This window comes from Anser cygnoides, chromosome 8 (assembly GCF_040182565.1).
Source record: "Anser cygnoides isolate HZ-2024a breed goose chromosome 8, Taihu_goose_T2T_genome, whole genome shotgun sequence".
Classification (NCBI taxonomy): Eukaryota; Metazoa; Chordata; class Aves; order Anseriformes; family Anatidae; genus Anser; species Anser cygnoides.
Genome location: NC_089880.1, coordinates 13,692,193 through 13,718,990, shown reverse-complemented (window position 1 = coordinate 13,718,990; position 26,798 = coordinate 13,692,193). Strand labels below are relative to the sequence as shown.

General features: G+C 36.5%; 1 protein-coding gene across 6 annotated transcripts in view; it reads left to right on the top strand.

The window, feature by feature from the left end:
• The window catches only part of RABGAP1L (RAB GTPase activating protein 1 like), a 248,438-nt gene that overhangs the window by 18,653 nt on the left and 202,987 nt on the right, over window positions 1-26,798 (top strand). For 5 of the 6 annotated variants that reach the window (XM_067001789.1, XM_067001790.1, XM_048073418.2 and 2 more), the window contains 10 exons: window positions 2,719-2,886; window positions 3,801-3,993; window positions 6,152-6,362; window positions 9,193-9,367; window positions 10,181-10,341; window positions 11,124-11,234; window positions 16,957-17,023; window positions 17,838-17,940; window positions 19,733-19,899; window positions 24,493-24,637. In XM_067001789.1, the coding sequence (XP_066857890.1) occupies window positions 2,752-2,886; window positions 3,801-3,993; window positions 6,152-6,362; window positions 9,193-9,367; window positions 10,181-10,341; window positions 11,124-11,234; window positions 16,957-17,023; window positions 17,838-17,940; window positions 19,733-19,899; window positions 24,493-24,637 (1,468 nt within the window). In that variant the 5' untranslated portion in view covers window positions 2,719-2,751. Of the gene's footprint in view, window positions 1-912; window positions 933-2,718; window positions 2,887-3,800; window positions 3,994-6,151; window positions 6,363-9,192; window positions 9,368-10,180; window positions 10,342-11,123; window positions 11,235-16,956; window positions 17,024-17,837; window positions 17,941-19,732; window positions 19,900-24,492; window positions 24,638-26,798 lie in introns of those variants that run through there. The other variant, XM_048073420.2, reaches the window with a different exon arrangement.

The window sequence follows — 26,798 nt, the reverse complement described above, 5'->3', positions numbered from 1 at the left end:
TAAGGCAAGAACAAACCTCAGTATGCTTCCCTCGTTTTGTTAGCATTTTCTCTGGCTTTACAAATGTACATTTACCCTGGTTTTCTTGTTAAAATATTGCTACAAAAAGCTTTTTCTAGTTGACAGTGTGTCTGTCTGTCCTCTGTTATTGCAGAAAGAAGAGCTGGTGATACGCTGCTGTTAGCAGCTTGCGTTTGTCTTTCAATAATTCGTGCAGTAGGGCCTTCTCGGAGTGGAGCTCCCGTGCTGCTCTCCCATAAGTACGTGCATGAAGTTCACCGACTGAAACTTAGACTAAAACACAACAAAACGTCAAAGTAGCGTATCTTGTGATCCTCCTTTCTGCAAATGTGCTAGACGTAGAGGCGAGGCTTTTAGTTTGTTGTCTTCATGACATCCAGCAATAGTACCTGTGGGCTGGGAGGGGGATGCTTCTGATGGACTGGATCTTTGCTCCTGATGTGGCCAGGACTGTCCCGTCCCGTCACCCTCTGCTTTTTTCTCCCGTGGAGGTGTAACTTTGCAGGTTTAATGATTTCCCAGAATATGCTGTATTCAGGGAGCCTGTATTTGTTCTTTCATCGCCTTCAAAGAATTCCATAAAGTGAAGTTCTGCTACTGTATTGAGGATTGGCTTTGAAATTAATACTCATTTTGAGTTGGACTGGCTCTTTATTGCAAATAATAGATACGTTCTTCAGTAACATTTTTCCAAGATTACATTAGTTAAAAAGCAACTAGATGGGGTTAATAAACTGTCCATAACGTACTCAGTGTCATATATTTAAACTTGGTTTTGTCTCTTGCCAGAAAGACCTTTAAAGCCAAGGTACTTCAAAACACTGAATCAAAACTGACAGCAGTGGTGAATCCATTACCAAGGCTCGGGTGGAGCTCACCTTACGTCATTTGTCTGCAAAATATTCATGCTTGTGAGTTTGTCTCACTGCTGATCCAAATTTGTAATCTTTCTCTGAGTATTGTAGCCATTGTTTGGTGGCCTCTTTCTAATGTGAGTCTCCTAGCAAATTTTTGTGCTACAATACAAGTTAGTTATTTGAAGAATTTGAGTCCTTTAGTTGTTCTGAGACTTCTGGGTATAATGACCTCCCTGCCTTGAAAGGTAAAATCCTGACTGTGTTGGGGAGAGGGAAAATATTTTGGTGGAGTTGTGTGTGTAAATGGTTATGACAAACCACGTCTTTAAAAGACCAAAAGCATATTGACTGTGGTTTCAAAAGTGATACAAAATATTTTTGTATTGAAAGCGTAGTTTCCACATTTGTTTTTTGATTCCAAATTGCTGAACTGCCTCTTGTAGCTAGCGGGTTTAAATAATGCTTGCTGAGAAAGGAAGAGGGCTTGCATGGCTTTTCTTAAGTGATGTTTTTGTAGCTCCCTCTAGGTAGACCTAAATTTGCGTTCTTTTCTTGATCACTTGTTATTTTGAAACTGTAGCTCAGAAGGAGGCAGGGCCCAAGCAGTGTTTTAGGTCTCCGCATCCAGCTTCAAGGTAAAAATCACGTTCAGCCTTGCAAGTATGGCAGTAGGGAGCAATTTTTGTCCCCCACTGCTGTAAGTGATCCTTCAGAACTCTGTGGCTTAAGCACACCAATGCCCAGTGCTTAGCCTGACTAGGATTTTTCAGGAAACTGATATGGAAGCTTACCGTGTCTGCAGGTATCTGCTATTTATCAAAAGTATCTGGAAAATAAATAAATTATATATTAAATTATATATATATATATATATATGTGAAAAAAAGCACAGATACATTTTATTTTGAAAACATGTAGTATCCAGTGTTCTTCATTCTAGGTCGTTGTTCCCTAAGGGACCAGGGAAGATGTTCTGAATTAACGTAGGTGATTCTTTCTTTGTGTTGGATACCTACAGTAGTTGTCCTCATTCTGAAGTGCTGGGACTGGTCTTGATTGTGCAGGGTTTTTATGTTTGTTTGCTTTTGTTTTTTAATGAACTTGCAATGTGAAGAGATACCAATATATTGCTATTTTTTTGTTGTTTAAGGGTGTTTTTTTTTTTTTTTCCTTTGGGGACAGGAGAAAACTTATTCAAGTACTTACAGGTTATTTCTTTTCTTTGTTTTTGTAAGTAACATGATTAACTATTGTAGACAATTTCAGAGAAACTTGCTGAGAAGGATGTGTTTGTGGTTTAGTATCATCTTTGACTTCATCAGTAGACATAATAATGAAAAAACAACTGTAACATAATTGTTAAATATGTTTTCATTTGTATAGTATACGCTTTGATACATAATTTCTGGAAAACTAGTCATCAGATAATCTGCATCTTCACATAACCTGTGTGACATTCTAGTTAAGGAATAGATCTTTATGAGGGGGAAAGGATAAAGGTGGGAATTAGGGAGACAGAGGGAGCAGGCTCTGGAGGATTAAAAACAGCAGAAGCGTAAGCTCCAAAGTAGGCTTGTTTTTGTGTTACCCATACACATAGATAACAGTTTCTGCTGTTAAATCATAGGATTTTTAAGTAGACACCCTAAAAATCGCACTTGCTATTAAAAAGTGAACTTGTATATCAACTAAATCAGTTTGAGAAATGTCATTAAGCACATTATAATACACTTGTGTGACTTTAAGTATGATGTTATCTTATGGCAACTTCCTATTACACCTATTATCATATTATTTATAGCTTAAAAACTCATTCCTTAACATTTTCCTTCTTCTGTAGGTTATTTTGGCAGGAGAAGACTACTGACCTGAGATGGAAGTCAAAACATCATTTAGCAAAGCCAGTAGAATTCCTGAAACTGTATCCCCGTTAATTAATGAAGATTTTGTCCTGGTTCATCAGCAGTCTGAGGACTCCTCTGGAAAAGATGAAAAACCTCAGCTAAAGGTTTACTACTGCTTTATTTTAAATAAGTATTAAGATTCATATTAAGCAAAAAGAGGAAACTTCTTTTGAATATTTAATTACAGATACTTGTGTGCTCTTGAGGAGTATCTTAGACTATTATTTGTCTCTGCTCATTACTAGTGAAATTAACAGCTCAGATCAAGCAAGTCTGTCCAAATATAGCTGTTCAGATTTTCTATCAATAACTTCTTAGTATTCTGTGGATTTATACGTTAAAAAGGGACTAAAAAGCTCTTTTAAAAAATTAAGCTTCATATTAAAGCTTAGGAAGTATTCTTTACCTAGGGATCAGAGACTGAATACTTTTTTCATAAGAGAACACATGCTATGTAGGAATAGACCACAGTGGGTCTTGGAGTTTATTTTTTGTTTTTAATTTATTTTTCTTGCTTAGTCTACCTTAGGCATGACTAAAAGCTTTTCTAGAAGCTTTCTACCTCTAAATACCAGAATATTTTAGTATTTGGATGACAGCTGTTCAGTTAATTACAAATTTCACCAATTCAGTTGCAGTAGCTGGTTTACTGGTTTTGGTCTTCTTTGAACAATACAAATTTTTTCCCCTTGAGATGAGAAATATTTTATCTTTGTATAACTGGCAGTTATTTACAACCAATAATTTCAGTCTAAATTAAACACTTTCAGATATAATTACTAAATAAGCTGCAAGGTAGAATCCATAAAACAACTTTACTACTACTGGCTATGTTGTTTTATGGTCTGAAACATTAGTATTTGTGGAAGGCTGTATTTTTTCCTAAGAATGATACAGTCTTACAGGCGCTTAGCGTGTTGTCCTGTTTAAGTGTTTCTTAACTTTTGCAGCAAGATTGTAAAATATAGTAGTCAAACTACAAGTAGCTATAAAAAATGTCATACCCTTCTACTTACAGGTATTTTCAAATGGAGATGATCAGCTGGAGAAGGCAATGGAAGAGATACTGAGGGATTCTGAAAAAGACCAGAACAACTCCACTACTCTCCAAGAAGGTTCCAGTGATGCCTGCAGCCAGGCATCTGGAGATGGGTCAGCAGGTCAAACAAATCAGCCATCTTTGCACCTTGTTTTAGACCCTTCTACTACAGGTATTGACAAAATGCTTCCCCATCTTATGTCCTGTTCCCGATCATATATGGCAGTTCCTTCCTTTAAAGTTTCAAGTTAAAATGAATATAATGCTTTCTGGAACTTTATTCTGTAACTGTTCTGGAGAATAGCTTGGGGCCTCTTCTCCGTTTCAGATTAGGAGAGGGTTATAGACAGGAACAGACTGTACTCAGATCAGTACCTCTTGCTATTCAGTTTTGGTCAAGATAGCTTTGGTTTTGTCTCCAGCCCTAGATGAGTCAGGACTAAGTATCAGGTAACTCGCTGAACATACTCTAGATGAGGTAAAGGTGCTACTGATGGAACATGAGAAATTTCATGAGTGTCTGTTGACTCTACTACCTGAAAATGAGATATACCACGAGCAAACTAGTAAATTTTTTGTCTCTGGTTTTATCACCAAGTATGAATAAGAACAGTTACAAAATTGATATTTGCTAGAACTGATTGTGCTGTTTTGCTGATTTTTGAAAATTTTATTAAAAAAGGAAGAGTGAAAGCTTTTTATATAAACCTTTTTTTTCACCCCAAGCCTTTCCGTTCCTTAAGTCCAAAAATATTTAGAAGCTATTTAGTAGTCTGACTGAATTTTTAAAATTTGCTCTCATCGATATGATTTACACTTTTGTGACAGCTGATCTGAACTCTTGTTTCGTTTGGATTTTTTACTTTTGAATTGCACTGGCTAGTTGTAACTGTCAATATTCTGTGCAGGGTAGCTGTCTACAGATAATTCATTGGTGGTTTTGCTAGAGCATTTTTAATAACATTGAAATGTAATATAAGAAAAGGAATAATTACCAAAGAATTTGGGTCTTCTCGGTTACTTTTTGACAGCAAGACATTAGAATGAAAGTATGTTGTTGTCCCCACACCCCAATTATTTGGAATACAAGACTATTGCCTTGTCCCTGGGCTTTGAATTATTATTTTTTTCCCTCAGAAGTATGCAGAGCACTTCTGTGTCATTCTATCAGACAGATAGTTCCCATAGTATCTGTTTAGGAAGTCAAATAAGTTTTTAATGGTAGAATAAGATACACGGCTTATAAATCATGGAAACACTGTTCAGTTAATTACATTTATGCTATATTTTAGAATGATCTGTTTTGGGAAATTTATCTTACTGGGTTCCTATTTGACAAGATTTTTTGCAGACTGATCTGCATCAAACAGAATGTAACTTAGCACGAATGCACTAACAAATACTTGTAAATGCTTTTTTTTTTTTCCTCCTCTTCAATAGAAATCATTCAGTTGTGCAGCCTTTATGACTTAAGTGTTGTGGAAATATTTGTTATAGTCAAAAGGAATAGAAAAACAGAGAGCAGGTTTCTTAGAGAGGTTTGGAATACCCATCTTTGGAGATAAAAAATCAGTTGGACAGGGCTCTGAGCAACCTGATTCAATTTGGTAACTAGCCCTAATCTAACCTGACCTGCCTTTGAAAAGGAGTTTAAGATAGAGTAATCCAGGTTGGAAAGGACCTGTAGAGATACTCTGATTTATAATTCTGAATTTTTCTTAGCTTCCACCTCTCCTTTCTTTTATCATAAGTCAAAATGCCTTTAAAAAAGGCAAGCAAACAAAAAAGCTCCCTCAAGGTCTTCCCTGTCCATAATAGTGTGATAGTGCAAAAAGAATGCTTCTCTTCTGCTGATTAGAGGATCAAATGGATATCTCTTTTCTTAAGCTCCCTGATGGTTCCATGCATTCATTGTCACTATCTCAGCGATGTGAGCCATGTTTAAATTTAATAGTTCTATACAAGCTGCAAAGACATGGCCGAGAAGAGAAATAAGGGCATCTTTATGCAAAAATAATGAGTAGGAATGGGGATATAGAAGGAAACCAAAGTAAAGAACAGCTGGGAATGAAGCATAAGGAAAGCATGTATTTCAGTACTGCTAAAAAGAATCAAAAGGCAATTTGACCCAAAGCAGTACTTGCGAACCTGCATTAGAATAGCCATAATATTAATATTAAGCTGCTGAGTGGATTTCTTACTGTTGGAGTTGGACTTTTTACTCCCATGCTTCTCAGAAGCAACAGGAGATTTTGCTCTGAAACTTATTCAGAAAACCATGTGTGAAAAATAAAACCAAATGGTTAAAGAAATGTTTTCTTTATTTTCAGAAGTGTCTGCACCAAGGCCGTCTTCTCCTACTGAACCCCTGGAAGAGGACAGTGTGTTGTTTAACAAACTGACTTATTTAGGTTGCATGAAGGTGTCTGCCCCTCGGAATGAGCCAGAAGCTCTGCGTGCCATGGCAAACATGAAATACTCATGTCAGGCCCCTTTACCCGTAACACTTTATGTTCCAAATGTTCCAGAAGGCTCTGTAAGGTAATATACAAATGTTCCTTTTTTTACTTGCACAGACACGTAAAAGGCGAGTTCTGACTTCGTTACTCACATGGGGAAGTAGAATTGTTGGATTTGGGGCTAGGATTCTTGTACAGCTTCAGTGGAAAACTTTGTCTTTGAAAGGGAAGCGATTAATCTGTGGAAGTGCCACAATGATGATCACTTTCACTTCTTTGTGGTTGTTTTCCTTAAACCCTATGAAGGTCGATTTGAGCCTTTTCAAACCAATGAATCCTGAAAATGAAACGTGAGGCTGGAAGTCACCTTTTGAGTGTGGGATTACTCTGAGGGTCAATTTCTCTGTACTAATTATCAGTAACTGCCCACTTGTTAGCTGTAGGGCCACATAAGCATCTTGTTCAGTGATTACTGATATTTTGGACAGGGAGAGCTGATAATGCCTGTTTTCTCCCATTTTTCTTCTAGCGTGTAATCACCTGCAAGGTAAATATGTGGAGGTAGTGGTAGTCCTGCAGGTCTTGGGTTACCTAAGGGAGTTTGTTTTATTCTTTCATTCTTCTTGAGGGATTGAGATGTTAGTCTCTACTTCCAGATATAGCTATGGTAAAGCCAGGTCTCACCTGTGCCTGCCTCACAATGCATATGCTGATTATCTCCAGACAGTAGAAAACACTTTTTTGTTCCCTGTGAGAAGGGTCTTTTAATTAGTGATGAAAGTGTCCTGTTAATCAGAATGCAATAAAGGTGTATCTGCAGTGGCCCCGCATCCAGAAATAGGGAGCATCTTAATATTCAGGGGTTTTTATTTTTATTTATTTACTTTAACTCTGAAGTTGAGATTTCTGAAGAATCTGGTTAGATTTCCTTCATTTCTTATCTTCCTCTGGTAAGAGACACGGATTCTTGGTCTAATTTAACTCTTGTCCTTAGTTTATTGATAAATTAAATGTCTGAGCTTCTAGACCTTCTTGCTTCATCTTTTTGTGAAAACTGTGTTGACTGTAATCTTTCCTAGATAGAGAGAGCTTTAAGCATATAAATTATTTTCTTCCATTTTGGTCTTTGAACTCAATTTAAGATTTAATTTGAGGTTATGGCAATACTTCATTTGAATTAGGAAATTGCACTTCATGCTTTAAGTATGGCAGCTGTCACACGGGCGTTAGATGTTAGGTTTGCTGTACTTATTTTCATAGATTCTGTGGCCATTCAAGAAGGTTGTTTCCTTGCAAGTAAAAATTCAGGTTCCTTTTATCTTTAATTGCAGAGGGCCACCCGTAAAGTAAAGACAGCATAAGAATCTGCACAGAACTGTAAAGTCGAACCCCTGTGTGGTATAATATGCTCCATCGAAGTTCAAGTGACACCAGTGCCATCTTTTTAGGAGTGTTTCCATTCCAAATACCTGGCCACTTGTTATCTGAAGTTCCATTTCACATGTCCCTCCATTATTACAGTATGCTGAATCCTCTCTGGGCTTTTCTTGCCTTTGGAAGAATACTTCTTTATTGTTCCTGACTTGGGATTCTGTTCAAGTATCTAATGCTTAGTCAGCCTCGGTGTGAATGTGCATACGCATAAAGAGCGAGAAGACAGAGGAGGCCTGTGTAGCTCTGTTAGTGCTTGAAATTCATTGTGCAGTTGTCCATTGTGAGCACACCACCCCTGTTCTCTTTAAAGTTTCTCAAATACTCTTTGGATTCTTTTAGGAGTTCGAAATGAGTTAAAGCTTTGTATGAGCCCTTAGAGCAGTGTAAATGGCATTTAGATGGGAAGGGCTGGGTGGGAAGGTGTGTATACCCTTCTGGTGCTGCTGAAGCAAAAGTTATCCTGCCTGAGAGTATGATTATATCTGCAGCCAGCATACTGATAACCCAGAGCATTACACAGCAATTTCTTCTTGATGGGGCTACAGACAGTGTTGTTGCTGTGATCTTTTCTTATTATCATTTGTTTTCTACATTTATTTTTGTAGTTGTTAATGTAATTTTCTTGCAGTTTGTTTTTTAGAGAAACAAACACAAAACTTTCATTATTTACATTGATTAATTTTTTTTGTGCTAAGGTTGTTTTTCTAGTATGATAAACTTTTTTCTGTTTTTGTTTAAAAAAAAAAAAAGAAATAAGTGGCACCTTGAAGTGTTTCAAGGGAGTTAATATATTTGTTACAGATGTATGAGTCCACTAAAGTTTTCTGAGATTACAAAGATGAGGAGGATGAAAAGCCTAATTCCAGTGGAAATGGTTTTTGTTTTTGAGCACAAGCCTGTTTGATAAATATATATAATTTATTATTAATTTTCTATAAATACCATAATTAGCTCAAAGGATAGGGTAGGATAATAAATTCAGATGTTCACGGCAGACTGGATTTTACATTTTTGGTGCTTTTAAAGCTGTTGTGATTCATGATCACCTAACGTAGCAGGAATTGTTTACTAAGATATGTAGTTTTACATGTTCTGCATAAACAGTGCTTCCTTAAACAGAGATTTTTCTTTGGTCTTTGTATGCAAACTATGTTTTCATGGCTGCTGTGGTTTCTACATTTCTGCTTTTGTTTCTCATAAATGATCTCAGAGCAATGGTGATCGGTATTATTGCGTGAGATGGAGGTACTATATTTGTCTTACGGTGTGTAATAGTGGCTTAATTTGTTTTAAAACCAAAAAGCTTTACATCTTAAAGCTGGAACCTGATGTATCTGTTCCTACTCTGCAGCTTGTATGCTTGAATTTAATAGTAAGTACAGTTTAGATATTTTTTTAATTGCAGAAAAATCTTTTAGGTATGTCTGTTTGTTTTACTGACCTTTTCACTTGATCTTCCCTGTTCCTTCCCTCAACAGAATAATAGATCAATCGAGCAATGTGGAGATAGCTTCTTTTCCAATCTATAAGGTGCTGTTTTGTGTGCGTGGACAAACTGGAACTTCAGAGAGTGACTGTTTTGCATTCACTGAAAGCAGTTGTGGAACAGAGGAGTTCCAGATTCATGTTTTCTCCTGTGAGATTAAAGAGGCAGTGAGTATTAAATGTTCTATAGTGACTCATATAAAGGATGCAAGGCGTATCTGGAAAAGTTGTTCCTGATGTGGAAACATATATTGCTGTGAAAAATATGTTAACATGCAATGGATTTTACAAAACATGCAAGTGGTCATATGTGAATATTAATAAAAATTAAAAGTTATACTCTAGACAGCCTAGATTTAAGGTAAGTATTTTGTTTTTCAGGCATCATTTGGGTAGGTTTCAGACTCATTTTATAGTGTAGATCTTTGAGATTTACAAAGAATCATCTTACAGTACTATGGTTGCCCTATTTATTTTGGCAAGAATTGCACGATAGTTTGAGAGAAGGATTTTCTAGGGTGGAAAAACAAAGGATGAAAAACAAGAACCTTATTTTTTAACGTTTGCATGAGCAAGCTGTGAGATGTATTTTCAAATGCATTACTTGAAATATAAATTGTTAGGGTCCTCTAATGGTTTGCATTCTCAATCTTGTAATGTGTATTAACTTACTGAGCATTACAGCAGAAGTGAATATGATATGAATAGAAATAGGTAATATTACTATTGCATTTGCTTGGCTGTTGAACACCAGATATGAAAGGTGTGTGTGTGTTGGTGGTGGTTTTTTGTGTTGTTTTTTGTTTTTCTTTGGTATAAAAGGCAAGTGACAGTAATTTTAGAATTGACTGAATTTGGGATTGACTTCAGAAACTCTTGTATATCTGAATTTGTTCCTTAAGATAACATATCACAATACCACATTAAAATATACTGTTTTTTTTTTTTAATAATACTTCTATTTCTTTTGCTTTTCTGCAGGTCAGCCGAATTTTATATAGTTTCTCAACAGCATTCAAACGTTCTTCCAAACAAGCATCTGATCACGTTAAGGACTTTGTTCTTCCTACTCCAGATAGTGATGTGTACACTTTCAGTGTTTCCTTAGAAGTCAAAGAAGATGATGGAAAAGGAAATTTTAGGTAAGCTGACTGGAAAAATAGAAATCTTTCTGAATCATGCATGCTTGCAAAATTTACAACTACTATGTTGCAGTGAAACTCATTTGACTTATTTCCATAAGTAGACTTGCTATAAGTAGAAAGCTGTTGCTCTGTTTTTACATTTTTTTCTGTATATTTTCTATATAAATGTTAAAAAATCAGCATCCATTTTTCAAATTAGCTTCTTTTAAAGACGTTTTTTGATAGAGATGCTCAAGGTAGGTCTGTGCAAATGGAAAAGACAGGAAGTCTGTACAAAATTCTGTTAAAACAGTTTTTCTAAATAAGTAAAATTTAGTACTCTTTTAATTGAGATTTTTGTAAGCTAATTAATTCCAGATTCATTGTAAGTTTAGAAAACTGTAAACTACTCTGATCATTACAGGGGAACAAAATAATTTTTGCTTAACAGTTAATTACACAAATTTTGGAATGGAGGAGAGAGTTGGTGATAAGAGTTGATAATGTGAAAATGTCCTGTTTATTTTTTGCTTCATGTGTAGCATACTTGCTATTATTTCAAAACCCAAAATGCCCCATGAATTATTGGCTACGTGGGCCTGATAAATCCTGTGGGCAGTTAGGATGCTACGTACAAGCCAAAATCACGCTTCAGTGGCTGTTTATTAATTTATGATTATATTATGAGAGGTTCTCTAAAATTAACTTACCGTTTAAGTTGGTTACTACTGTCTCTTCTGTATTTAACAGTTAATCTTCTCTATCTGTACTAAAGGACTTCTTTATTATTATTCTTTTAGCCCAGTCCCAAAGGATAGAGATAAATTGTATTTCAAACTTAAACAGGGAATTGAGAAGAAAGTGGTCATTACAGTTCAACAACTCTCGAACAAAGAACTGGCCATTGAAAGGTAAGAGTAATAAGATAATGCAGATTAAGTTTTTGTGAGAAAAGTATTTAATCTACTTTTCCCTGGAAAAAGAAAGAAAAACATCAGTAGCACAGTATTATTGAATAATATAATTAATTTCTAGGTGCACAGTTCAGTTTCAAATTTCTCTTGAAATAATTTGTGTGATCTTTAAGATGGAAACAAGATGTCTTGGAAACATACTATGTAATAGTCAAACTTTTTTTTTTTGCATTCTAATTGTATTTTTTGTATGTGCTGTTAGGATACTTATGGCAAATGCTTTTGATTTTGCTTTTTGTTGTTCTTAAGTAATGCAGAAACACACATTTATTGTAAGGCTGTATTATCAGCATCTCACTATTTAGAGAAAGTGACCAAGTTAGATTGTCTGAGCTACGTTAAACTCTGGAGAATATTTTTCCGTTAGGTCAGTGTACTAGAATAGTGCAAATTTGGACTCAACCCAGTGGTTAGAAGAAGCAATCTCTTGTTGGAGTCTTCAAGACCAGTAGGATTTCATTGCAGGTTTTTTTTTTTTATAGTATGTTTCTAATGTTTATCTTTAAGTAATGGTGAAGATCTCGGGACTGGCTGATAATCATATTATTTAGTAAAGTTATAAGTAAATATAATATTTACTGGAAATTGAGGGGGAACTCTTTTAAACAGAATAATATGATCTTTGTGCAAGACGTTTGTACAAGAAGCAGACCATGCACGTGAAGAATAACAATTAGTTAATGGGTTCATTAACAGTAGACTCTTGCTGCTACAACAAAAGTGGGTATTGTAGTAGCTTAAATTAGAAAATTCCTTTTTGATATCTCAATTTTTAAAAAGAGCAAATGCCACCAGATGGCAATCTTATCAAAAAAGTAACAATAGGAGAATTCACGTTTATTGAAAAGGGAATTCAGGGTGACAGGAGAATCAAAAAAACTCATAAAACCTGATTGATCTGTGTGCTTTCAAGGTGTTTTTTTCAAAAATGAAACAAAACATTTAGACGAGGGATATAGAGCAGAGATTTTTAATGATAATGCTTTTGTATTGTAAAACTGTGCTTTTGCTACTCATCAGTCTAAAAAAATCTATTTTCACTAGGATTAAATTTTTAATTTAAATAATGTTGGCTTGAAATTTCAATTCGTGAATGATGAACTATTTTAAGCATTTCTGAATAATGTTGAATCTCTATACATCATTTTCCTTGTGGGGGACCCTGAGGGGTCTGGTTTTTTTTTTGTTTTTCTCTTAAAACTGCCTTTATTAGAATTGAGCTTTTATTTTGGTGTTATTTAAGATGATTCAATTTGGATGTTATTTTTATCACCACAAACTTTGCTGACAAGAGTCATGTAATTGATATGACACACACAAGCTTGTAAGTCATTTTATATACTCTCGGAGCATAATATATATATAATGTTATATAGTAATACAATAAAAATGGTGTAAAAGATCAATTGAGCTTGCCTAAGAGAACACCAAAAGTCTCAAAAATATTTATAAGTGAAATTATAATGCAAAAAGGAGGTTGTTGCTAAAGAAATTTGGTCTCTGGTCTAAAGAGTTCCAGACTCTTTATTGACGGTCTCAGAAAATAAACCCGGTACCACTGGCAGAACCTCTGCTGATGCCACTCCCTGGCCTTCAGGCTGGGCCCTTGGCTGGGTTGGATAGCACAGGTTACCCACAGCCAAGATAGTCTGTCCCTTCCTACCTTTGTTGCTTGTTCTTGAACAAGCCCTGTGGAGCTTGCCTATTTTTATCTTGGTTGGAGCAGGTAAAGAAGCAATGTTCACTCCTGTCTCCCAGGTTTGAGTCATGGTGGCACTACGTTGGTTTGTTCCCCCAGCGTGGGATATCAAGTCTCTGTTTACGGGGTTCAGGGAGAAAATTCTGGTTAATAATTAGGGGGCTTTAAGAGAGTTGTTCTGGAGAGTGAAACAGCCTTTCATTCGGAGAGGTTCTAGGACTGACTCTGTTGGCTTTAAAACAATGGTGTTTAAATATACTGTGCTACCATTCGTACAGGAGAGTTACTTGCAAGTTATGTAGATATTCCTTCGGTTAAGGTCTAGACTTGATGTCCTTAGAAGTGATGTGCAGAATATTGGCTGGTTGCTGAGTGTTACTGGAAACTCTTATAGATCATGTTACCATGTTAATGTAATACCACTGGCTTTATTGGTGGGTAGCATTCGTATTTATACAAATGAAAATTCATATTAGTGAGGAATAGCTTAAATTCTTTTTTTTACAGGTGTAGAAACTAGCTGAGTTTAAACAGAGTAGTGTACCTGCCTGTAGCCACTTGATAGCCAGCTCTAAGTGCAGAAAAGCCACGGGTCAGAAATGGCAGGACCGAAGCCCATGGTCTTTACAGGTCTTTCTGAAACCGAGGTGTGTGGTAGGGCGTTATCATTCTTCTGAAGATGATGTTCATAACTGTCATTTTTGCTTCTGAAATTGGAGGCTGAGCATAGTGACAACTGTTTGTGTAAAACCGAGCTCCTTTGCAAGCAAAGGTCTTGAGCTCCTTTAGTTCAGTTAAAGTGAGTTTAGTCTTTTGAACTTTGAAGAGAAGCCCTGACTCTTCTAGTAGCAGGATGTCACCAGTCATCATAAGTACCTATTTCTATGAGAGGCAGGGGTTGCTTGTTTCTGACTCCCGTTCTTTTAGAAGCATACTTCTCAAAGATTTTGGCTGGCACATGTCAGAACTTTTGTGTGCATCTGAGAGAAGCACAGCAAGAGCTGGGATCTGTGAGCTGTTGCCTTTGAAAAGCATGATTATTTTGCCTACATCTGAACCTCAGCCTTAGTGTTTTCTTTAGTAGATGTGCCAGAAGCTGGTGACCCCTCTGTTGTTATAAGTTATAGCTTATTCTTAGCTATTTCTGCCTCAGGAACTAAAAATAGTGCAGTTGGTTTACTGTAACATTCTGCCTGGTCTAATTAGTCCTCCAGAGAAGTCTGCTCATGTGGTTAAGTACAAGTCCTAGCATCCTCGCTACCTTTGTTTTACATGGCACTGCCTTAGGCTGTATAGGTACATCTGCATTGCTGCCTAATGTTTCATTTACCACTTCACTTTTTAGGACTTCAGTAGTGTAGGAGTATGGGTAAGAAAAAATACCATTATGGTTGTAAGTTAATGTTTAAAAGTAATGAGGTAGAAAACAAAAATCATATATCCAAATGTGATGGGGCCAAAAGTAATAGATGGTGTAGTAATAGCTTATGTTAAGACTATCTTTTACAGTTCATATAGCATTATTGAAACAGTAATTGCTATTCTATCTCTGTTGATGATGGTGTTCTTGCCTGAAAGCTGTGAAACTATTCTGTCTTCACTACTTTCCTAAGACTGTTCAAATGATGTCTTACAATTTCTGCTTGCTGAGAAATCTAAATTTTCCTTTGGATAACTGGCCCAGATGACAGAAGAGCTTTTGTTGAGCCTTAGAGAAGGTGGGAATGGGAGCTTCTCGTAGTGCTTTCCCATAGCTCGTGGGGGTACAGAGGAGAGGGAGCCAGACTCTTCTTGGGCATGCGGAGTGGTAGGATTAGAGTCAGTGGACACAAGTCACTTCCCTGGAAACTCCTCTGAGTTAGGCCAGTTGTTGTCAATACAAAGGGAGTTGAGCCCTGGAGCTGATTGCCCAGAGAGGTTATTTACTTTCTGTTTTTTTTTCCTTATTTGAGATCTAACATTAAAAAGTCTGTGCTAAACAGCTTGCACCTTATGTTGTAAATACATAATTTGGTTCAATATTTTTCATTCATCATGGAGTATGCTCAAAGGAGAGAAGTATAAAGGTGATTTGCAGGAACTTCAGAACTGAATTTGTGCTTTCAGTAGTCAGGAAGTTCAAAAGTTTAAATGATTGTTCACAAATATTTCAACTTTTTTTTTTCCTTTTAACTACAAATCTTTTTTGATACTTTTAAATGACTGTACTGGAATTCTGGAATTCAAAACCCTGGCTTATTTACTATCTTCATGGCAGAGTAATCTCATAGAGTTGCTAAATGGGCATAAAACTTCCTTTGTCTTTTCTGCTTAGGTTGCAAACTCTTTAAGGCAGAAGCTGCTTCCTACTCTTTTATGTATGCACATTTTAAATTGTGGGTAATGGTAGGATTCCTCAAAGTCTTGTTATCTTGATTTCCTTAGTAGGATGACAACAATAAAGCATTTCGGAGGGCTACAGTATGGAATATTGCGTACGATTCTGGGTCCCTCAGCTCAAGGACACAGAACTGCTTGAGAGAGCCCAGCACAGAGCCCTGAGGATGATTAAGGGAGTGGGGCATCTCCCTTACGAGGGAAGGAGCTGGGTCTCTTTAGCTTGGAGAAGAGGAGATGGACGGGTGACCTCATTAATGTTTTTAAATATGTAGAGGGTGAGTGTCAGGAGGATGGAGCCAGGCTCTTTTCAGTGACACCCAATGATAGGACAAGGGGCAATGGGTGCAAGTTGGAACGTAGAAGATTCCGCTTAAATACGAGACAAAACTTTTTACAGTGAGGGTGACAGAGCACTGGAACAGGCTGCCCAGGGGTGTTGGGGAGTCTTCTTCTCTGGAGACTTTCAAAACTCGCCTGGACGTGTTCCTGTGTGACCTGATCTAGGTGTTCCTGCTCCGGCAGGGGGATTGGACTAGATGATCTTTCAAGGTCCCTTCCAATCCATAACATTCTGTAATACATTTCCTATTATGTGATCAGTAAGTAGAAATAAACAAGAGGTACGTCTTGAGATAGCTGCTGGTTGTTAAAATGCCATTAAAACCCAAGAAGAAAACATGACCTGTACCTAAAATGAAGGAGACAGTAGAGAACAGGCATACGTACAGAAGTGGTTATTGGGACAATGAACTATCCCAGGATACTTAAGAAGGTGATTTTTGCTCTTGGCAAATGGAAAGGGTGTGAGGAAGGTATGAGCCTACTTGCTCTGGTTTATCAGATCACTTCTGGCATGCAGTGAAGATAATGGGACTGGTATAGAATCTATTTGAGCAAAATTAAACCTAGCTGTTTGTGCTGGATTAGTACTGTGTGTCGTAGGACTATGGTGTGTTTTATCTCATCCTAGTCATGTTAATCCCGTGTGTTGTCACAAGAGATCCGCAATGTAAAAGATGAAGGCCGTAAGTTGCAATCATGAAGAGCCCTTGCATCTGCAAAGTAGAGAACTTTGGTCTTAAGAAAGAGAGAACAAAAGTATAAAAATAGAGCAAATCCTTATTTTAAGGCTCTGTGAGGCTAGGTGATGCCACACCAGTGAGGTTATGAGTGATACAGTATGTGAAATTGTTACATTCGTTTAGTTGTATGAAAGCAATTTTAAATATAACTTTTAAATTCATTTTCTCTAGGGACTGAGTGAATTTGTTCTGTCCAATCTCTTACTAACGTACATGAATTGTTGGTATCTTTAAACCTAATATTTTAAGTTGTCTTTAAGAATAATTGTTTCTTCATAGGTTAGACACCAATTTCTGTTGTCTTTATTCTGGAAAATAATTTCATTGTCATTTCTGTAATCTATGTTGTGATATTTCCTGAGCATTACCATAACACTAGCAAAAAATTACTAAGAAAGATTTTTTTTTTTAATTACAGGCAGTGGGTAGCTGTGTCATTATGTTCAATAAAATATTTTTATCTTTGAAATGCTAATATATTTTTAATAAAACTTCACAGATGCTTTGGGATGCTACTAAGCCCTGGACGAAATGTGAAGAACAGTGACATGCATTTACTAGACATGGTAATGCTTAGTTCTAATAGTCCATTTAGAAAGACATATTTGATTTAAAAACCAAATGAAAAACAAGCAGAAAAAGCACAACCAAATAAAAGTACCCCCCAAAAATAAAAAAATATAACTCCCATTGTTTGTTTTTGTTTGCTTTTGTTTCTTAAATCCTGGATTTTATATCTTAGAACTAGAAACAGATGGTATGTGTAATGGACAAAACATTTCAATTAATTTCAAAACCTGTGGCATCTGTTTTTGTTAAATTGATGAAGACAATGATGAGGTCAGCTGATAGCTGGTTATTACATATAACCAAGCTTTCTGTATTGTGTTAAGCGTGTTGCCTAAAAATATAGAGCAAGTAATTGAGTTGTTTTTATATATATATATATGTGTATATGTGTGTGTGTGTGTATATATATATATATACACACACTTGGGCATTAGGGAAGTGGTGTTTTTTTTCCACATTGCTGAAAACTTTGCCATTATTTGCTTCATTTGAATTTAAATTCTTGCTCAGAACTTGAAGTAGTCACTTGTCTTTTATAATAAACATTTAACAAGTATGTTGGTAAGCTGTCTTGCCTTCAGTTTCTTATATATAATATTTCTCTTTTTTTTTTTCCAATTATATATAATATTTCTTTTTTCTCTTCCCTATACCCTTTTTCAGTCCGTTATATCCTGTTCTTTATTTAGGTTGTGTTTTCTAGATTGAACACAATGTTACTCTGACCTTTGCAGAACTATTTTCTGCACTCCCAGTCTCTTTGATCTACAGTCATGACTCTAGTAAAATCCTGTATGTTTTTATTTTTAGGAATCCATGGGAAAGAGTTCTGATGGGAAGGCTTACATAATTACCGGAATATGGAATCCTAATGCACCGATGTTTCTAGTACTTAATGAGGAAACACCTAAAGGTAATTTAATTCTTAAATTTGTTTTTTATGTGACATGAGTTTGATGTATGCATGTTCTCCTGGGAATCATGGTGTATATGTCTGAGTACATATACCATCATGTTCCAAGCGTCTATGGCTAAAAGCAGAACTTCTGTATATAAATGTATGTGACATAAAAATGCGATGTTCATAGAGCTATGTGTTGCTGATTTGGGGATACTAAACTAGTGTTTGGGGATTATGTTCCTTCTCCTGGTTATAAGGATTTTTGGTCTTAAACACTCAGAAGTTGTTTTTCCCCCTTCTGTAGTCAGCAAAGCAGTATAAAACCTAGACATTGCTGTTCTTTTTCTGTTAACTTTGAAGTGAGCTGATTACGAATAGCATTACATCTCCCTCATCTTTGAGAGGGTAGAAGCGACGCATGGAAGTGCTTCAATATATAGCACAGTTCCTTATCCTTAGAATTGACGTTCTCTGACGTGGTGTGAAGTTTGACTGCAAAACTGGAGTTTGTTTCCTGTCCCAAGGCAGAGCTCGTATCAGTTGCGTAAAGGCATATCTAAGTATATACAGTCAGTGGTGGTGTTCTTGCTACTCGATTTTCAAATCACGTTATTTCTAGTAGTGTGTAGGCTACTGTGTGAAACTACTTGCTGTGAAGCTTGACATGGTTTCCATTTTAAGATACGACTTTGTGTTTGTATGTGGCTTTTGTTGTTGTTTTTTAAATTCCCACTTGCCTCTTTGGTCTTGTGAGAAATACCTCAATAATTTTCTCAGACAGGGTCTTCTGTAAAGCTGTTTTATTTGCGATTGCAGTGGTGGGCATCCTGCCAGCCAGGAGTGCTCAGCAAAAGTGTATCATAACCTTTTATTCCCTATTACCCAAAGCTTGATTCCTTCTGTTTTCTCATTGACTGAGTACTACGGGTTCACAAACTACTTGATGCTTATTACTATAACATATATGTGCAATTTTATTTGACCAACCATTAATTTCTCCTATTCCTTTGGTGTTTTTTTTTTCCTTTTTCTCTCGTTACTAGAGGGCCCATTATTTTTTGTTTTCACTGATTTCACACTGCTCCTCCTGTTTTTCTTAGCTATCCTCCTTATTTTGGGACAATGGGACCTTCCCCTTATCTGCTTAACATACACCCCACTGCTATGCCACTGTCAGGCCTGCACAATCACTTTAGAATATGCAAGGTTAGTGAAATTTTCCACTGCTAAAACACAACTTTGTCTCTCTCAGTCTGAGAAGACAAAAGGGCCTGGGGATCCATTATGTATGATTCTCAATATTTGGTTTAAAAAGCTGCATTTCCTGGATGATAGATACCAGTTGTGTTGCAAAATGATGGTTGCTAACCCTCTCTGTGATAAAAGTTTCCAGAAGCAACAATCCTTTTCTTGCTTTGTAAACCTGCAAGGTACACTTGGACTATTTCTGTGTCATCTTCTGGTCAGTTTATCCTGTGTTCTGCTCTACTTGAAAAAGTGAGTTATGCTTAAGTATGAGGAAAAAAAATAGCATTGCATACTGCTGCTATGAAGATAGCTTAGCACAGAGAATGGGACAGGGATGGATAAAAAGTATCTTAATGCTGTTTTCCATGCGTGACACTTTGAATCTGTTTGCACAGATTTTTTTTCAAAAGAAGTCATCGGAGTTATCGTCAGATTAATAAATCAGATGCAACAGAATGAGTAATTTAATAGAAAGTGGTTTCAGTTTGAACAACAGCTTGTCATTTATTGTTTTAATTTTTGACACTTTTTCTGTACATGACCTTTTGTGTTTTAGATAAGCGTGTGTACATGACTGTGGCAGTGGATATGGTTGTCACTGAAGTAGTAGAACCAGTGCGGTTTTTGCTGGAGACTGTTGTGCGCGTGTATCCTGCTAACGAACGTTTCTGGTACTTCAGCAGAAAAACCTTCACAGAAACGTTTTATATGAAGCTAAAACAGGTATCGTGTTTTTTTTTTTTTTTTAAAAGAAAAATTGATGCTGGGAGCATTTGTCTGTTTTAATTTGTCCTTTATAAAAGTTAGTATGGCACTGCACCTCAGTAAGGGTTTTTTAACTTGTTGAAATGTTAAAATGTTTAAATGGTTTAAATGGTTAAGTAGCATATAGAAGTGTTTGATGCCTTTGTAAACTGAATTATTATACACGTTGAAAGTAATTGGCTTTGTGGGCTTAAACAATTTTGAATCTATCGAATTCTCTATAACTTCATACAATCAGACCTATGCACAGACATCTAAAACAAGTCTATTTGGTAAAATCAGGAAATGACATTAATCGTTCACTGTAAAATCAGCTAATACCTAACATGGAAATCCTGGGTGTTAAAGTTCAAAATACGAAGATAGGTGGCTGAAAGGATGTAATCAATTAAAGGCAGAGGAACCTTATGCAGTGGTTTGAGTTAGGCTATTACTACTATTTTTTCAAAGCATCTTGGAAGGGTGGATTTCTGTGTTTTCCAAAAGAGGAATTTGGAAGAAGGTTATCTGGAAAAGCAAGTTCTGATGCATGGGGAAGTTGCTGTCTTTTCACGCTCATGGTGCATTTTGTGCATACAAAATGCACTACATTGTCCTTCACTGCCCTGGGACTTCATGAAGGTTAAGGGCATTATTGTTGCAATGATTTATTAAGGTATCATTGTTCATGCTGGTGATTGTAACCTTACAAAATGTTCAAAGAACAGTAAAGGAAAAAAAAAACAAAACCATTTTTAGGAAACTATTTTCTCTGAAATACTTAGTTTGTCAGTCCGTGGAGTTCAATGTTGAAGTCAAGTTGTACAAACAATGCACCACTCTACAGAGGTGAGAAGTTAAGATGAGACTTAAAGTATAGTTGTGTATTCCCTCTGTTAGCTTTCCCAGTCCTGTGCTTGGGAGATTACTGTGCATTTATTTCTTCCTCAAGCACTAAGAGGTGATTATTCATCTCATCTGGTCATGTTTGTTCAATAGTTACCTACTGAGTAGACTGCTAAAGCCTCCTCTGTTCTGGCATTGGGTAAGGTACATAAAGTGTATGTCTTCCCATTATCAGTGTAGGACGATGTACAACACATCCTCGTGCAGAGAGTGTTGACCTGCTTTCTCCAAAGATTTACCATCGAATCATAGAATGTGGGGTTCTTGGTTCAAAAAGGGAACAGCAGAGGCTAACTGTATCATTTGCACTGGAAAAATGATGCATTATCTTTGACTAATGAAACCAAATAGGAGTGATTTAATTCTACGGAGCCTAGTGTGAATGTTTTAATTGTCATCATCCTGTGGGGTGTAGTAATGGGTCTGGCAAAACAAGCTGTGTTCATGCTATATAGCAAAAGTGCAGCTGTGTTTAACACTTAAAGTAAATAAATCTCATGAAATACTGTTTATGTAGTTCTTCTGCAGATTAGCATAGTAACTTGGAATTCAAGAAAATGTGAGAAAACCAAGTGTTATATGCAAATGTTGAGGATATCTACATTTTCAATTTAAGAAAAAATACATTTGAAGATATTACTTTCTCAACTTTTGGATACATAGCTATAATCAATTAACCTTTCCCCTTAAATCAGTTAAAACCCTACCAGTTTTAGTTTTAAGTACTATGGATGCTTTCGTTTTGCTTTCTCACCCCTTATAATGTGACAACACACACATGCCTCCCTTTCCTAAAGAAACACAAGCTTTTCTTCCTGCTGTAAAATTCTGAGGAGCTGTTCTGCAGACTTTCAGGGAAGGAACATTTTTAATCTCGGCAATCTTACTCCAAGATTAGGCCCTGGTGATGGGTGACAGGATCTCTGTGGTCGACTTGTAGCAAGTTGTTATTCAACCAATTATCTGTTGGGTAATTTGTATTGCAATAGCTGTTGATAGATAACTCAGTAAATAACTTGTAGGTAACTCTGAAAGAAGCTGTACCTTAGGTCACTTTCTTCTTTAAAACTAACTTTGCAGATGGCATTGAGATCAGCCACTTGTGAACCATTTGGGAAAGTAGTTGAACTCAAGTGGATTTTAGGGAACCAGGAAGCTTTTATCAATAGCCTTAGCTGTAAGGATAGATGTTTTCCTCTGTGCAGGACAGTGAATTCTGTGGTATAGTTTGCCTGCTGATGTAAAATCATGACAGCAGTGCTATCCATTACTGTACAAATGTAGCCTGTTTGACTGTAGATGAGAAATTCATTGATGCTGTCTGCCAGTTCTGAGCTCCAGCGTGCAGAGTCCTTGGCAAGAAGCTTTTGACTTGGGCTGTCTGAGCAAGGTGCCCTTCCCAGTAAAGAAGCATCCATTACTGAGGTTCAGAAAGGAAGTAAGTAATGGAGTAGCATTTCCCAGGGTGGGACTTGCCGGTAAAGAGAGAAAAATCAAAACTCTGCTGAGGAAAGATTCCTACAGGCCTGCTAGTCTGAACCCAAATTTGCGAGGTGCAGTCAGGTATGAGGAATGGCATAAATGCAGGTTGCCGTGAGATTTAGGACTGCTATAAACATTGCCATACTGCTGATAGGTATAATCAGAACATGATCTTCGGAAAGGTTGTTGTAGATAGCAAATTCAGTCTTCAGAAAAACAACTAACCAGGTAACTTGCATTGTATACAGATGGTCTTGCAGTTAAGCAGAACATGTACAAGGACCTGAAGATGCGTGATTCTAGTATGTTGTAGCAAAGTCCTCTCGTGGGTACCTCATGTAGCAATAGTACCTCTCAAGCCTTACTCCATCAAAAATAAAAGCCACAGGTAGTGATGGTGAATAATGCTACAGGCATCAATATTTGATTGATGTAGCCAAGTACTTTGTAATTACATGATAAAGGTGTTCTGTGAGAATAAAACAAGTACAGTGTAATAGCTTGCTAAATATTTAAAAGACAAAACAAAACAAAAAAACAAGCACCTTTATGCCTACATCACAAAGTTCGTTAAACACTTTGAGAAGCTCAGTCAGCAAAACTGGTTGATAGTTGGAGCCACATGACTGTCTTCTTCCAGGGTGTATCAGCTTTAAAGGAAGCAGATCTGAATGATTAATATCTCTGAAATAAAATAAATTTTCTCAGTATAAAATTACTTACGTTGTCTTAGTGCAAGCAGTCCTTATTTAAGCTACCTACCTGCATAATGTCAACAGCTTGCTGAAATTGCAAGTTCTGTTTAGCCATCTCCAGGAAAAGGTGTCATGGAGTCGTCTTCCAACTCCTTCATAGTTTTGCTTTTGAATTAAATTGAATGCACTCTGAGATTGTATTCTTTTTCTTTTTCATGGTTAATTTGATGTTTTTAATATGCTCAAAAATTGTCTTATTAGACAAGAGCACAGAACAAAATAGAACAAAATTTTGTGCTGGTTCTAGTTAATTTAATATAGTCATTAGTTTGCATTTTGTACAATTCTCTGCAAGTATATTAACTACTGCATGTAACTGAATAATAATTGTGTTCAGAACTGTAACTCAGAGGAAAAACTAGAGTTGACTTTACTTTAAAAACTTGCAGCTTTGTATCCAGTGGGGTACGGGTAACTAACTGTTTTCATGTGAAAGTCTACTGAACATGAAAGACATAGATTAAATTCTGACCTTCTCCAGCTTTAAGTAAAAATAAAACAATTTCCCCCTGCCCCCCAACTTTTGAGGTAGTCTGCCTTGGAAGTTATCGAATTACCAGAGACAGATTTGGAAGAAAAGCTGCTTTTACAGGACAAAGTGCTTTCTGTTGAAAATGTTCTGGCCTCAAATCCATAGCTGCAGACACCACACTCAAAATTCCAAAATTTCCAAGTTAAATTACATGATAGATTAATGTATATACATGACCTTTACACATGTACACAGACATACAAGCATATATTTATATACATAATTAAACTTAGGCTACGAACACAAACTTTGTAGCTAGATACAGCAGATACATATCCCTATTGAGAGGAATATATTATTACAAATTATACTATCTGGAATAAAGATGAATTGTTCTGTTTTTTTTTTTTTGGGTGGTGGTGGTGAAACACTAAGGAGTTCTTCACAATTTGACTTTCAAAAAGCATGAGGTTTTTTTGTTTCTTTAGTCTTGTCTTTACCTAATAAAACCCTTACCATTTAAACTTTTTTTTTCTCTAAGACATTTGATTCCCGTTTCTGTGGTGATGTCAGTTATTCCAGGTTTTTTTTCCTGTTCTCTCCTATTTTCTTTTGCTGCAGTTTGTCTTTGACCTCATCTCATTGTATTTGTGCTTAAATGGGAAAGCCTTTCTCTCATAGTTCTGAATGATAATTAAGATGGTGTCTAGGAGGCAGCTTTGGAAGTAATGCTGGTTTATTTGCAACTTCTGACTATAATCCTTAAAAGAGAAGCACAGCTATGTTTTACTGCCAGCCTACATATGCCATTACGAAGGAATCTGAGGGAGTCTTCCCCAAACTATTCTTTAGCCTTGATATGAGTATTTTTGTCTGTGTTTTGGTTTGGTTTTGGCAGACCATTAGAACTGTATTTGTCAATAGTGGGGTCCTATACATATGCGTATTTTGTTTTAGTCTGAAGGAAAAAGCCACACAAGTGCTGGGGATCCAATTTATGAGGTTGTCAGTCTACAAAGAGAATCTGCAAGAGAGGAAGAACTGGTCAGCCCAACAAGTGGAGGAGGGCCCGTATCATCCCAGGAGGATGAGGCAGACGAAGGTAAGAATAAGTGAGCACTCATAGTTTCCATGGATAAGACTATTATATTTCTGCTGTTAATTTACTCGTATAATTCTTCCTATTTGTGTCTATTAGAAATACAGCTGGACAGTAAGATCACACGTATTTTCCTTCTAGCAGCAGTTCTTTAGCATTAGCATTTTTTCCCACACCATTATTTGGAGTTCTTCCAATACCAGCAGCAGACTGTACATGTGCATTTTTCTGTGCACTTCAAAATTTGTTACTGCTGCACTCGTGCTCTGCTAATAAGATAGAAAACATTTTCTGGAGTGTTTTTTCATCCAATCAGAAAACATTTGCCTTCAATGTACTGCTTAAGAACGACATTGAAATGGCTGGCTATAAACGCCTATGTACAGGAAAACCAAACAAAACCAATGTGGAAATGGGCTCAAAGACAATTCCTCTGCCCCCAAACTGTGGGCCTAGCATGTGAGTTTCTCTCACTTATGAATGGGGCTTATCAAAATACTTCTAGGTTCAGCTGGTGATCACGTTGGGGTTTGCTGATGTTCGTGGAACCAGACTATTTGCCTTCCCATCCCAAAACTAATGGTTCCTCAGAGTATTTCCACATGTTTTTTGGGGCCCTTCGCCCACTGTAGTCTGTTAGTACCCTGAGGTACTGAAGGCTCATAGCCTTCTACATAGGCTTTTGATGCCAGCTTTGATTTGTATATCTGACCTACCAGAACTTGTGATAGTTTTACAGTTATTCTTCACATTTCTGGCACTATTCTGTCAGTACTGTAAAAAGTCTTTCTTATTACAGTGGAAAAAGTCCATTTTGATTCTTACTTGATTGTAAATGGTTGGATATTAGTTTATGCAATGTGAATCAGAACCCTGTGATTAATGCAGGAACAGACAGATCTGGTTTCTCCCTTCTGTTTACAAGCAACAGCAACAACAAACACAAATCCCAGGTGATACTAGGCTTACAAGAACAGAGCTAACAGAGCTGGTCTTTGCAGAATTGGAAACTTTCCACCCCTTCCATGGGAGGGAACAGGATGGGTATTGACTATCACTGTCATTCCACTATCAATTCTAAATAGTAAAAATACTATAATCTCTAACAGAGCTTTTGTATTAAATGGGTACGTGGGAATACTTCACTGATTATAGCAGGAATTATTTCAGATTGACCTTTGAGTCTTGTGGTTCTGCGTAGTGAAGTTCGACATCTGTGGCTGTTCTTTTTCTTTGCTAGATGTTAGAACTGTAAGAGAATGTTTTCTGGAGCTTGTTTGGTAGGACAGAGTTTAAGTAATTACTTGAACACTTTTTCTTGTTTTTAATATTGCTTCTCACCAAGAAGAGCAAAGTGCTGTTCTAGGGTTTGATGAATGTAGCACAATTAGCAATAATGTGGATATTATCCTCTTGGTGCTATTATAAAGCTGTTTTACTTTATTATAGGGTAAAAGTATTCCACTGAGGAATCTGAATTTAACTTTGGTTTAGCTTCCTAATGCTAGTTTCCATATTTTAAATGTAGATTACTTCCTAAGAGAAGACATTAAAAATATCATGATGTGACTCTGTTCTCATGGAAACTGCATTTAGAGCTATCTGCCTAGAAGTTAGCTATCCTAGTGGATATGCAGGTTAAATGAGTCACTGCCAGTTGTTCTAAATAAATCTCTTCATTCTTTTTCTTTCTTTTTCTTTTCAGGGTACTAATTATGATGATGGAAAAGAACTTGAGTTTACAATGTCTTGTCTTAGCCTTGGAAGAAGGCTTTTTCTTTTGTCTAATGTTAAGGCCATATAGATTTTTCTGCTTGCTATTATGGCAAGTGTGCATTATAAGGAATATTAGATAGGCCAGAGGCTGGTATTCCCATTTAGAGATATCGAGGATTATCATTTCTTCTCTTCTTTCTTTTTTTTTGCTATATCTTTAGCTACATGCTATATCCCCCCAGAACATTACTTAATTTAGTCCAGAAACACTATATACTGCAGTTTCATTTGTACAATGCTGTAAGAATGCATGTTTCATGTGCACCTTACCTGATTTCTGTGTACTCTGTACATCTTACTTAGTAAGATGTCTTATGTTAGGAGTATGTGAATAAAGATGATGTTCTTAAGAAAGCATTTTTTCAGTATTCTTGTTCTTTTTTGCTTC